General features: G+C 36.3%; 1 protein-coding gene across 4 annotated transcripts in view; it reads left to right on the top strand.

The window, feature by feature from the left end:
- The window catches only part of LOC18101321 (glycine-rich cell wall structural protein 2), a 38,282-nt gene that overhangs the window by 10,842 nt on the left and 12,694 nt on the right, over positions 1–14,746 (top strand). The window contains exons 3-4 of one of the 4 annotated variants that reach the window (XM_052455060.1): positions 5,316–5,423; positions 10,411–10,796. In XM_052455060.1, coding sequence (XP_052311020.1) covers positions 5,316–5,423; positions 10,411–10,619 — 317 coding nt within the window. In that variant the 3' untranslated portion in view covers positions 10,620–10,796. Of the gene's footprint in view, positions 1–5,315; positions 5,424–10,296; positions 10,797–14,746 lie in introns of those variants that run through there. The other 3 variants (XM_052455061.1, XM_052455059.1, XM_052455058.1) reach the window with 3 other exon arrangements.

Here is a 14,746-nt window from a genome sequence, read left to right as displayed (position 1 = left end):
TCTGGTTATGGCTCTGGATATGGAGGAGGGAAAGGTAAAAGCTTGCCATGAACACAGAGGTTGCCTTTTCTTTTGTATTCTGAAATAAAATTGCAGGAGCTCACACATGCGTGCATATTGTCTGTTGGCGAGCAACTGCAACTGTGCATGTATGTCTACATATAAATCTCTTAATAAAGTCACTTTTAGAGCACATTTTACTCTAAAAGTATATTTTATAGATAATCTCTCCGCAAACCCTAATAAAAAAGTGAATATATCATTTCCATAAAAACAGGATTTCATCACAAACAAAGAACTTCAAATAAAATTAAAAGAAATGAGCTTGAAATTTTGAAAATGTCTGTCTTGAGAACAATCCGACGGACAATGGTGTCGAGATTCCTGAAGCCTTGAGAAAATATATGGGTGGAAAAGAATTCCAAATTTAACGATCCACATAAGAAGAACCTAACACCTATTTTCGGGAATCACCTCACCTTGTCCTTGTCTTCAGTCTCTAATTTGTTATTGCTAATCTAGTTGCTTTTAATTTATCCAGAATACATGTCTGTTCTCCAATCAATTTATAACACGACAATTTATAACACGTACGGGTCTATCTCATTTTGATTTTTGATTTCAAGTTTAGTTTACTCCATGGTCAAGTAATTACGAATCAGAATTCTTGTAAACTTTTTTTCGTAGAATGTTTCAATCCTGAAATGATTTCATAGCTTAATGTTAATCGATATAAAAGTAGCTAGCAATCATCACATTGTAAATTTGTGACCGAAATTTATTGATTTCAAGTTTGGTAATCAGTGGAAATATGTATTACTTCGACTATGAACTTTATTCATGGATTTTCATGTGCATTGTAAATAATAAAAAAAGGGGTAGGTTCTCCCCTCAAACCCGACAAATGAAGGGGAGTCCTCAATTCTATGTATGACAGCTACAACCTTTCCAATTTTTGTAGCCATTTTTCATCTTGTTGTGATGCAATCACACACTATTCAATCAAAACCAAGTGCAGATTGTTTTGGAAGAAACTCTTTGTAAGCCATGTGCTAGCATTTTTCGCTGCATCTGAAGGGATTGTTTTTGGAAGATTTGGCTGTGAGATTTTATAAATATGTGAAAATTCTGGAGGTGAATTTCTTGGCTAAGCTCCTAAGAAGCTTTTGTTACCTTCTCAAAGTTCATTTACAGGTGTATTCATGCTCTATCTGTATTTGTATCTCATTTTAGGTATCATATTTGCTTCAAAGTGTCCATCGAGTGTCGAATTCAAGCACCCAATACTGCTTCTGACAGTTTGTGACCGCTACATGTTCATTTTAAACTGATTCTTTGTGGTATCGACGTAGACATGATGCTTATTTTGAGCACTCAGCTTCTTGTTTTTTCAATTTGTCTTTGTAATATAAAGATAAATATACATATGTTTTTATTTCTTTTACACTATGCTTTTTAATATATTTGACCTTATTGGAAGTTGTTCTTACGAGTTTGGCGTGCCTAAGAGATTTTGTGAATTAATTGCTAAAAAATAAGAATTTCTGCATTTTATGTTTCAGACCTTGCTTCTTGTAGCAGGTTTTTCATCGTTATAATTTTAAAATGTGAGCATTTGATGTATAAAAGTTAAAGTACACATATAAAGCTTTCTAGGAAGGTATCATGGGCAGAAATTCGAGTTCATTTGGACCTCTAATCAGACTTGCAAAATCAGGTCGATATCCTACTTGCAGCAGGATTCTCTGTTTCCACACTACAGATTCAAATGAGCATATCTAGAGCTATGTATATTAAAATCATGCGATTCTAAAGCTCAAAATCATCTACACATCCAGATATACAACTTTGAAGGCAAACATTTAGGCACAAGCTAAAGGACAAGATTGGTCTCCTGATTTGATGAGGAAACTAACGGTGAGGAGCATCCCACTATGATTGAGAGTCTAATATAGAAACGATAAGCCATAGGACCCAAGAAAAGTGCAAATCAAGTCTCTAACATTTCATGAATGAAAGAATACAGCTGGAATGGCCGGATATTACAAGAAATCATGTTAGAAAACAACATCTAAGTGGCATTAGAGTCTAAATTGCAGCAGAATTATTACAGCAGCAGAGTTAGTTTTCAACACAAATTCTGAGGGATTTAACCAATCTTAATGGCGAGATAAAGAAGAAGGAATAAGTAATATTAAGGACTCCTGATCAGGAGAAGAATCCTAATGAAAGAGAGCAGCTGAGGGAGGGAATAAAGGAAGCAAATCACGTCAGAATACTCTCTTCTTCTTCTCTACAATGTGCTTTTCTCTTTATTTGTTAATTTTCCAGCAACTATGAACTGAACTTTGGCTTTCGGTTCAAGAGGAATAGACACCATCCCCATTATTAAGTTGTGAGAAGTAACGTTCTTCTCATTGTAATTCTTTCATATTCAAGTACTTATTTATCTTTATTTCATAATTATGCTATTGATTTCTGTTCATGCTTATTGAATTGTTTTGAGATGATATATATGTGCTTTCTAGTTTCTTTCAATTCTTAATTGTTGTCGGGGACTAGAATAAGAAGAAACAAAGGAGTTAACTTGATTGCTAGAACTATCACTTTAATTTATTAGGGAGGGGTACACTAAGTTAAATTGCTCAAGCTTTTGAACGATTGCTTCGAATAAATTTTACAGATTTTTCTCCTAAGGCTACTGCTGAGTGAATTAAAGTTGCTTTTCAATATTAAATTTGCTTGATGGAAAGAAATTGATTAGAAAGCTTTATCTAATTAATTTACTCATAATCTCCTCGATTCCCCTTAGCTTTAAAAGGGCATCAAATTCATTTTCTTGAATTGAAAGGATATTTATTTTACTTCGATGATCAATAAATTTATGGGAATGAATGTCTAGACCTTTGAACTAAGCCAACGCCATATTAATTTTGTATTTTTATTTTCAGAATTTTGTTTCTTTAATTTTTTATTCAAATCCCCGTTCTTTTTTTATTTTAGTATGTTGTAGGAAGATTGAATGAAATTTGCCTTGTGTTCGACCTGGTTTTCATTATCATACTACAAATTTATTTTATTTATGAAAATAAAGTTAAAATTACATTTTGGAGGTTTTGAAGAGGGACCAAAAGGCATTTTCATTGTCTCAGGCCCGGGCACTATATGGATTTCAAATGGCAATGCAGAACATCCATCCTGGTAGAGCTTTGTGAGTGAAGTTGGTACACTTTTTCTCTTATGGTGCATTACAAATCTCTTGATTTGGGAAATTTTTGCTTCTCACCTTCAGAGATGTATAGTTTGCTTTTGGAGACGTACATTAAGGACTCAAGGGAGAAACATAGGTTGTTCAATACTACTGAAACCATTCCTTGTGTTGTGTTGCTGATAAGGCAAAGTGGACAGTACTGAATTGGATTCAGAGGAGTACACCATTCTTCTCTGATTCTTTTAAACAGTACATGAAAACTTTGCTAAGAGGATTAGAAGTACTGTCTGGGCCTGTGTTCCTGTTGGAACACATCCTTTTAACGATTTCTCACTCTTCTCCATTTTAAGTTCCAAGATTTTTGCAGAGAGACGTGTTGCTTTTGCTTGCAGTATCTTTTTTCTCAGGAAGGTAACGTTCTTTAAATACAACAACAAAAGACTGTTATATGTTATTTGTGATATTGGATCTTTCTTTCTTTTTTCCTCGTATTGCATTCATATATATTGCATATTAAGATTTTATACAATGTTTGTGTATTGTTGGTCTCTGCTTCTGCGGTGTTTTCTGGCATAAAAAGAGAGCCTTGATGCCAAGTTTGACATTCTCGAATGGACTGATCTAGAGATGAGGGGCTGCGTTGTGAAATTTGCATGCCTTCTTTATAGGTGAGATTTTTCTCTCTTGTTCTCTTTTCTTTATGTATATTTTAATTGTTGGCTTCAATACCTGAGCCACTGTTAGATGCTTCTAGTGGTTCTAATATACTGACTGCTATCTTCACCAAGGAATCTGAAATTCCATGTCCACTTCTAATGTATATACAGTATGCTGGTCACCAGTAATTCAGAATAGCAGATCACTCTTACACAGGCTTAAAAAAGCATGGCATAAAAGGAAGTGATGCTCTGTGAGTATGGAACTGAAATTCAATTTGGCAAGAATAGAAGACTGTTCAGTATATCATCCATGCAGATGGCCTAACATTCCACTCGCAGTGATGCAAGGATGGTGTGCTTAATTTAACACCCCAGAACAGGCACCAAGGTTTTTAATTACAAGTCAGACATTCGAACACGGTTTCTAAGTACAGATCTATTTATATTCAATGATGCAAAGTGTCTATGATATTGTGGGAAAAAGAAATTCAAATCTATTAATTCAAAGTGTAACAGCAATAAGAAATATTGACTGAACAACCCAGTTTGGTGTGCAAGTTTTGCCCATTGTTAGCATATAGACACGCAGAGTAGAAAGATATCTGTGTACATAAATCCTAGTAGTAGTTGATGAACATATATGCTCAAGGAGACAAATGTTAAGATGAACAAATCACTAAACAAGCGCTAGTGTAAGAAAATTCCAAGTGCGCCGTCAAAGTGGACTTCAAATAACAAATATACTAAAACATTTTGGGGGTGTTGAGCAGTGTTAAACATGTTCACGTGCTCACAATGGAGGGTGGATTAGAGAAGTGTGTTTTCTTTTTTTTCCATTTCGAACCCTTAACTTTTGTTTTCATCAATTGAGTCCTCCACAGTACCGCCACCCTCCACAGAAACAGAAACCCAAAACACGCGTTCCTTTCTATAATAGGTAAGATTACCAAGTGAGAGGTACTGGGAATTTAAGAAAGCTTTCAAAAACCGTGTCTCGTTACCTTTGCAATTCATGCCATACTTCTCAAAAACCTTGTCTTGTTACCTTTACAAGGCCTATATATAGGGTTACCACTTCAAGCATTTCCAGTCAACAAAACATACTGGTTTCTCATATAGCGAGTGACACGCATAAACATACAGATACATTGAGCCGTGAGAGTATAATCTGGAAATGGGAAGCCCAAGAGTGTTAGGGACTGCTTTCCTGGTCTTGCTTATTGTAGACATCGCCTTCGCTGCTAGGACACTGCAGTCAATTAGTGGAGGTGGAGGGCAGGGAGGAGGTGGTGGTGGTGGATCTGGATCAGGACTTGGGTCAGGTTATGGTTCTGGGTCTGGATGCGGGAGCGGTGAAGGATATGGTGCTGGTGGTCATGGAGGAGGCGGGGGCGGAGGCAGTGGCGGAGGAGGAGGTGGTGGCAGTGGCGGAGGCAACGGGTCAGGTTCTGGCTATGGATCTGGTAGCGGCTCAGGCTATGGTTCTGGTAGTGGGATAGGTGGTGGCAAAGGTGGTGGTGGTGGTGGTGGCAGTGGAGGTGGTGGTGGTGGAGGTCAAGGCTCTGGATCAGGAAGTGGGTCAGGCTATGGAAGTGGAAGTGGAAGCGGAAGCGGAAGTGGTGGTGGCAAGGGTGGGAATGGAGGTGGAGGTGGTGGGGGTGGAGGAGGAGGATCTGGCTCAGGCTCAGGCTCAGGTTATGGTAGCGGGTCTGGTTATGGCTCTGGATATGGAGGAGGGAAAGGTAAAAGCTTGCCATGAACACAGAGGATACCTTTTCTTTTGTATTCTGAAATAAAATTGCAGGAGCTCACACATGCATGCACATAGCATGTTGGCGAGTGATTTCAACTATGCATGTGTGTATCACTATGGATCGATAAATTAGTCACTTTTTCAAATGCTATAAATAAAAGAACACATACTATAAGAATATATTTTATGGATAATCTCTCCGCAAAACCAAATCAAATGTGAATAATGTATCGTTTCCATAAGAACAATTAGATCTCATCACAAAAAAGGAATTTAAATAAAATTAAAAGAAAAGAGCTTGTACTTTCTAAAATTGAAAATCTCCTTCTGGAGCTCAGGATAGAGATAGACGCAGTGCTAACTTTGAATGCAGTAAAAAAAAAAAACATGTCACAAGTGAAAATACTCAACCTCGATACATGACTGTCAAAAACAATTTCCGAGTAAAAGTCTGACCTGATTAATGGAGTCGAGTCATCTTCGGTATGAAAAATTACTTGCCTCTCTCTACGGAAATGTCACACGGAGTTTTTGGCATTTAATGCTCACAGTCTCAAGACAAACTATAATTTCGAGAAAACGATTGCTATTTGCTATTAAAATTATGGGAGAAAAAAAAGAGAGGATATGTTTCAAGGCACAACTACTTTAGTAATCAGTAAAGATAATTCAGAATAGCAGGTCCCCAATAACAAAAAAAAAAACCTTTTTTCTTGTTGCACTCAGATTATTAAAGCACACCAAAAATTCATGAGTTTTTTTTAATAACTCTAATGGATGCCTGTTTAAAAATAAAAAAAAATTAAAGGGGGGGGGGGGGGGGAGAAGAAGTTTTTAAGATTGTAATAATTGCTGAATGTACAGTTCTGTTATGAAATGCCTTGTAAATTGAATGAGTATTCTGTTTAAAGCAATTTGTAAGTTTTCAAAACTGAATTACTTGGCAAAAAAATTAACCTTCTTCATATGGCTGTATGGATAATACTTTCAGTCTTTATGGCTCTAAAAGATGGGCACAGGTCACCGAATTTACTTTCCAGGAAGTTACTGCTGGCTTGGATTCCAGACCATAACGATGGTGCCGCCTTTGACGGCCCTCAGGGACCATAGCCCATGCTACTCCACCAACTAGGATGGACCTGGAATGCATGAAATAGTACATCTTCGAGCTTGGTCTTGACCAGAATGATGATCCAAATGCCGAAGCCGTCATATGTCTTCAAGAATTCGTCCTGGAATTGCGAGAAGGGATTTGCGTGAGGATGATATTCAGGGTGTACGAGCTTTATACGGATTCACTAATAATTAATAAGAACCAAAGGGAAGGAGAATGATGCTCGCAGCTTTTATTATCTTCATTAAGAGCATATTCCCATCTGGTTTCTAATAATGACTTCGTGTTTAGGCCATCCTAATCTGCAGATGTATTTCCTCGTAAGCAAGTTCATTTTTTATAGAAAATGTTATGAATCGCCTGCTGTAGAAGTGTTTTGGCCGCACAATTGTTCCTCAGCTTATATCTAACCTCTTGTTTTTGTTCTGTTTTGGACTCAAAAACAAAAAGAAAGATGCTGTGAAGAGCTTCTAATATTTAAACAAATTCCAAGAAAACTTGAGTAGGTTTGCGAACAATCATCTCGAAAATGTACACTTGACCCTACATCGAAGAACTTTTACAATTTATATGATTTTTGCATGAGATATGTTCATGAACTTTTACAATGTTGCTCTTTTGCATCTCATAAAAACTTTTGCTTTTACGAGAGGGTGCAGACTGTAGAGGCTGAGGCCCAGGTTGTATCTACTTAGGCCTTCTGCAGCCGTTTTGGTGGGGGAGACTTTAAAGGCCTTGCAAATACGGGCTTGGAGTGATTTAATACACATGAGTCCGCTTAAAGTTTAAATTAGGCCCATCACGCCCAATTTATTAAAGTCTACATTTGAATCATAAAAAAAGGATTGAAATTTTTTTTTTGATATTTTGGTCAAATCCTAATAGATAATCATAAACTGGTTACAATATCTATATTTTATTTTTTTAAACATGAAAAAATGCAAATTTTGTTTTTTTATGAAAAATATGTTTGGAAAAATTTCAGGATTTGGCCGTATGCAACAAAATATTTTTTTTTCTTTTTGAAAATATTTTTTTATTTTTTTACTTTTTGAAATATTTTAAAGAAAATCAGATATTTTAATACCGGATTTGTATTTTACAGTGTAAATATACAACCTAATATTATGCAAAATTGGTAAAAAAATATGCCAGAAAATCATAATTTTCTTTGAAATGATTTTTTTGAAAATTTTTGGATTAAAAAAAAAAAGATATAGTCCACTGCATGAATAGTGGACATGAATTATAATTCACGCCCACTGTTCATGCGTGAACAGTAGGACGTGAATTATAATTCACGTCCACTGTTCACTCAGTGAACAGAGGCAGCGAAGAAGAAGAAGAAGGGGAAAGGGAGAGAGGGCGGACAACCTTCTCTCTATTTTGGGGCATAATAGGGTACAATTAGGCCTTGAATTTCCTCCAAAAAAATACAGCTTGATTCCTCGGTCTGCTTTCTCCACGTTGCCGGTCTTTGTTTTATTTTTTTATTTTTATTTTGAAAAAAAAAATGAATCTTTGGGGAATAATCCAGAATTAAGTTATGACATTCACCAAGGAATCTGAAATTCCATGCCCACTTCTAATGTATATACAGCATGCTGGTCACCAGTAATTCAGAATAGCAGATCACTCTTACACAGACTTAAAAAACCATGGCATCAAAGGAAGTGATGCTCTGTGAGTATGGAACTGAAATTCAATTTGTGCAAGAATAGAAGACTGTTCAGTATATCAACCATGCAGATGGCCTAACATTCCCCTCGCAGTGATGCAAGGATGGTGTGCTTTAACACCCCAGAACAGGCACCAAGGTTTTTAATTACAAGTCAGACATTCGAACACGGTTTCTAAGTACAGATCTATTTATATTCAATGATGCAAAGTGTCTATGATATTGTGGGAAAAGAAATTTAAATCTATTAATTCATAAGTACTGTAACAGCAAGAAGAAACATTGACTGAACAACCCAGTTTGTTGTGCAAGTACTTTTGCCCATTGTTAGCATACACGCAGAGTAGAAAGATATCTGTGTACATAAATCCTAGTAGTAGTTGATGAACATATGCTCTAGGAGACAAATGTTAAGATAAACAAATCACTAGACAAGCGCTAGTGTAGGAAAATTCCAAGTACGCCGTCAAAGTGGACTTCAAATAACAAATATACTAAAACATTTTGGGGGTGTCGAGCAGTGTTAAACATGTTAACGTACTCACAATGGAGGGTGGATTAGAGAAGTGTGTTTTTTATTTTTTTCCATTTCGGTCCCTTAACTTTTGTTTTCATCAATGGAGCCATTTAATTACAAAGTTAATAGCCAATTACTTTGTATTTTGTTGGCTAGAGTTAAAATTGAAAGGAGGAACAACATAGAAAAGACGCTGAAAGTAGGTGGAGTGTTTAAAGTTGGCGTGAAAAGTACAACCCAGTCTTTCATTTTAAAATTTTGAATTGTCCGGTCCCTTACGTTTTTATAAATCCAATTTTGGTATATAACTTTATCTTTATTATTTTCAAGTTTCTATGTTTGTGAAGGAGAGATAAAGTTTCGTCGAATTCCAGTTTAAAAAATAAAAGTTATGATTTTCGCATATTCTTACCGCTAAATTGGTTTGTCTCGGTATCCACAAGTTTCATTTTAAAAAAATAGTTCATCGGTGATAGTTTGAAATCTCAATATCATCTAAAAACGGTGGATTCTAAGTCTAGAAAGAAAAATCCAACCTGTTTCGGTTTCACGTTTTAGAATTGTTTTTGAAGTTTTTTATATTAATAAATTGATTTATAGGTGTCCTGAGAGTTAAAATATCAACAGAATGATAAAGAGTGGGAAGTGCAGGGTATTGGTCCCCTTTCCGAAGTCAAATATTATAAGACAGTTCTTAGTGAAAAAAAAAACAAGAAGAAAAGAAAAGGTGGGGATAAAGCTTGTATTCTATTGCATGTAGACAGAGACAGACAGTCCTCCACTGTACCAACACCCTCCACAGAAACAGAAACAGAAACCCAAAACACGCGTTCCTTTCTATAATAGGTAAGATTAATTACCAAGTGAGAGGTACTAGGAATTTAAGAAACCTTTCAAAAACCGTGTCTCGTTACCTTTACAATTCATGCCATACTTTTCAAAAACCTTGTCTTGTTACCTTCACAATGCCTATATATAGGGTTGCCACTTCAAGCATTTCCAGTCAACAAAACATACTGGTTTCTCATATAGCGAGTGACACGCATAAACATACAGATACGTTGAGCCGTGAGAGTATAATCTGGAAATGGCAAGCCCAAGAGCGTTAGGGACTGCTTTCCTGGTCTTGCTTATTGTAGACATCGCCTTTGCTGCTAGGACACTGCAGTCAATTAGTGGAGGCGGAGGTGGAGGGCAGGGAGGAGGTGGTGGTGGTGGATCTGGATCAGGACTTGGGTCAGGTTATGGTTCTGGTTCTGGATCCGGGAGCGGTGAAGGATATGGTGCTGGTGGTCGTGGAGGAGGCGGGGGCGGGGGCAGTGGCGGAGGAGGAGGTGGTGGCAGTGGCGGAGGCAACGGGTCAGGTTCTGGCTATGGGTCTGGTAGCGGCTCAGGCTATGGTTCTGGTAGTGGGATAGGTGGCGGCAAAGGTGGTGGTGGTGGTGGTGGCAGTGGAGGTGGTGGTGGTGGTGGTGGAGGTCAAGGCTCTGGATCAGGAAGTGGGTCAGGCTATGGAAGTGGAAGTGGAAGCGGAAGCGGTGGTGGCAAGGGTGGGAATGGAAGTGGAGGAGGAGGAGGAGAAGGAGGTGGTGGGGGTGGAGGAGGAGGAACTGGCTCTGGCTCTGGCTCAGGTTATGGAAGCGGGTCTGGTTATGGCTCTGGATATGGAGGAGGGAAAGGTAATTAAAAGCTTGCCATGAACACAGAGGATACCTTTTCTTTTGTATTCTGAAATAAAATTGCAGGAGCTCACACATAGCATGTTGGCGAGTGATTTCAACTATGCATGTGTGTATCCCTATCGATCGATAAAGTCACTTTTCCAAATGCTATAAATAAAAGAACACATTTTACTCTAAGAATATATTTTATAGATAATCTCTCCGCAAAACCAAATCAAATGCGCATGTTTCGTTTCCATAAGAACAATTAGATCTCATCACATAAAAAAAAAAAAAAAAAAAAATTAAAAGAAAAGAGCTTGTACCTTCTAAAATTGTAAATCTTCTTCTGGAGCTCAGGATAGACGCAGTGATAACTTTCAATGCAGTAAAAAAAACCATGTCACAAGTAAAAATACTCAACCTCGATATATGACTGTCAAAAAGAATTTCCGAGTAAAAATCTGACCTGGTTAATGAAGTCGAGGCATCTTAATTTGGTATGAAAAATTACTTCCTCTCTCTATGGAAATGTCACACTAGAGTTTTTCATCCCTCACCGAAATCGGCTAAAAGGCCATTAGAAGTTGCAAAAAGTGAGCTTTACAACCAAAGAACCACCTGTAGACAAGTCCTAGTAGTATTGCATGAAAAGGCCATTCTTCGAATCAGAAACGTAAAAGTGATATAGAATGACAACCACATCCTGCATCAGCATTCGATGCTTCCAGTCACAAGACAAGCTATATATTATTTCCTGCACTCCTGGATTTATTGCCCATTTATAAGAAAGAGATTACAAAATCTGAAATGTCAAGATGAGGATTAACTAAACAAGATTCAGAAGGAAATATTTCGGCAAATTTCCATTTTAGCTATGGCAAAGTATCCTTTGAAAGCACAGCTCAGACGTAAAACATGTGTTAGTTTAAAAGTTACTAATAATTGTATCAAGAAGATAAACATGGTTACATCTAATATGAAGACAAGCCAACAGAGCCTAATCCAACAACTGTTTCCAGAAACAGAAAATTGCACCCTGTGAAGAATTTCCTATACTTTCTATACTGAAGAATTTACCTTCCTTGTTTCTCCTTCCATCACAGTTTCTGCTTACCAAAATTCGAGAAACACCAAATAAATTAGGAAATTGCAAGGTCCACGGAGAAATTTGCAACAAAAAATAGTTCAGATCATGGTCAAAGGCTAACCTGCCTCCCTCTCAGAAGCTTAGGATACCTTCCGCATTATCGTGTCCTCAGCTGCATGGATGGCCCTCTGTGATTGTAATTTTCCTGCCAAAGAGTACAGAAAACAACAGAATTAAAACCCTCGCCTCTTCAAAACACATTTTTAGCAGTAAACTGATTCACTCAAAATCCATTCCCATGCCTATCATTTGTTCCAGACATCAAATCACCCCTGTCTGATATTTTTATCGAACCTCCGCTATTCTGCCAAAACAGAGTGCTATACATCAAACAACAACAACAACAATAATAATTGTCTTAACCCATTGTGACCTTATTTTTTGTATATATTAGAAAAAAACAAAAAAATATATATATATCTTTTCATTAAATTTAGTTAATTTTAATCATTTTGTTATTTTCATTATTTTTTAAATCTTTGTGTGTTAAAAATAAATCATAAAAAAACAAATAAAAATATCTAGAAGATAAGAAAATAAAAAAAATACATATAAAAAATCACAGTTAGGATGGAAATTGTACCAATAATTGAGTATCAAAGACAAAAATAAAGTTTGAGGATTTTTGGCTTGTAATTGAGGTTTGAATTGAAGAGAAAATTGAGGAAAAATAAAGTTTAATTTGATTTAATTTGGCTAGGATGGAAAGAAATTTGAAAGTTCAATGATGAGTTTGAAATAAATAGTCAAATTTAGAAATAACCAAGGATGAATTTGCAACAAGAGCTAAATCTGGAGGTTTAAATTAATTCAATTAGGACACAATTGAAAAGGAAAAAGAAGATTTAGGGCAAATTCTATTAGAATTGAAAGAAATTACAAATAAAAGGACTTTAATTAAAAGAAGGAAAAATTCCAAGGATCAATTGAATTTGCTTTATATAACTTTGTTTTAGTCCCATTCTTTTCAGTCCAACCAATTCAGTCCAATTAACCTCAATTCAGTCCAATTGAATTCAATTAATTCAACTCAGCCCAATTTAATCCAACGATTTTGTCAAATTAATTCCATTTAATCCCTAATTAATTCATGATTCAGCTTCTCTAATGGTCCAAAATCCCAGCTGATTGTACTCAATCAATTTTCTAGCAAATCAATCCCAAATTGATTTTTCAGAATGGTAGCCCCCTCTCCATTTAAAACACCAGCACAACACAAGAAGGAGAGGAGAAGGACGAACAAAGCCTCTCATTCACGAACCCAAAAAGGAGCAGACTGAAAAACCCCTCAGCATCAACCTTAATTTTCCATCAAAACCAGACCGTACCATATTGCCAACCAATCTCCCTATCAAATTGAAAATCTCCTTCTGGAGCTCAGGATATATAGACGCAGTGCTAACTTTGAATGCAGTGAAAAAAAAAAACATGTCACAAGTGAAAATACTCAACCTCGATACATGACTGTCAAAAAAAATTCCCGAGTAAAAGTCTGACCTGATTAATGGAGTCGAGTCATCTTCGGTATGAAAAATTACTTGCCTCTCTCTACGGAAATGTCACACCGAGTTTTTGATCCCTCATCGAAGGCGGCCAATAGGCCATTAGAAGTTGCATAGTGAGCTTGTTGATTATCAACAACTCAATACTGAAATAGTTAAACTCCTCTGATTTGTAATGGAAACAAGATCATAGATAGACGATACATCTGCTCCCACTTATTTGCCTCATATTCTCGCAGATGACCCTCCTTCTCCTCCTTCTTCGTTACCTTTATTCTAGATTAATTATATTCAAACTTATAAATGTTTAAATTTATAACAAATATTTAATTTTTATATTAATTTATTTTATTTTAATTATTTTGTATTTATGTTTAATAGTTTTTTAAAAAATATATATTTTTAAATTATTACTAACATGGCTATCGATGGTCTAAAACTATTGGTATACTCCAGAAAATTAGAAAAGAATTACTCCAAATACCACCGTCACTATTTACTCACTAATGGAATAACTGATGGTCTATTTGACGATTATACATAAAATTCACCGAAAAAAATACCGACGGACAAAAAAGATTATGTCGGTGATATGTTATATTCATCGATGGAGATCTTGGTGGAATGAAGCGAGTTAATTTTTTTTTTGCGTGTTATGTCTGTCAGTAAATCCTTCGATAAAATTATTATTGACATACCATAAATCACAAACGAGAGCTTTTCTGATGAATGATTTTTGTGAGGGAGCCGATCGGGAAAATTCATCCATCAAACTATGAGTATAAATATCAACAAAAAATTCCGTCGGAAATAGTGCTCTCTTCAACAATCACACCAAAGTTGTAAAGTATTGGCATTTGCTATTAACTTGTTTTGTTCAAGAAAAAATGTGGAAGAAAAAAAAAGGATATATTTCAAGGCACAACCACTATTAATTAGTAAAGATAATTCAGAATAGAAGATCCCCAATAACAAAAAATAAATAAATGTTCTTGTACTCTTACATCAGGAAGTTACTTCTGGCTTGGATTCCATCGCGGAGACCATAACGATGGTGCCGCCTTTGACGGCCCTCAGGGACCATAGCCCATGCTACTCCACCAACTAGGAATGCATGAAATAGTACATCTTCTAGCTTGGTCTTGACCAGAGTGATGATCCAAATGCCGATGCCATCATGTCTTCAAGAATTCGTCCTGGGATTGCGAGAAGGGATTTGCATGCGTGAGGATGATATTCAGGGTGTACGAGCTTTATACGGATTCACTAATAATTAATAAGAACCAAAGGGAAGGAGAATGATGCTCGCAGCTTTTATTATCTTCATTAAGAGCATATTCCCATCTGTTTTCTAATAATGACTTCGTGTTTAATTAGGCCATCCTAATCTGCAGATGTATTTCCTCGTGAGCAAGTTCATTTTTTATAGAAAATGTTATGAATCGCCTGCTGTAGAAGGGTTTTGGCTCTTCGATTCTACTGAGAGTCTTATGTTTCATTA

This window comes from Populus trichocarpa, chromosome 8 (assembly GCF_000002775.5).
Source record: "Populus trichocarpa isolate Nisqually-1 chromosome 8, P.trichocarpa_v4.1, whole genome shotgun sequence".
Lineage (NCBI taxonomy): Eukaryota > Viridiplantae > Streptophyta > Magnoliopsida > Malpighiales > Salicaceae > Populus > Populus trichocarpa.
Note: the sequence above shows the minus strand (reverse complement) of the source record. Positions and strands in the feature narration are given on the sequence as shown.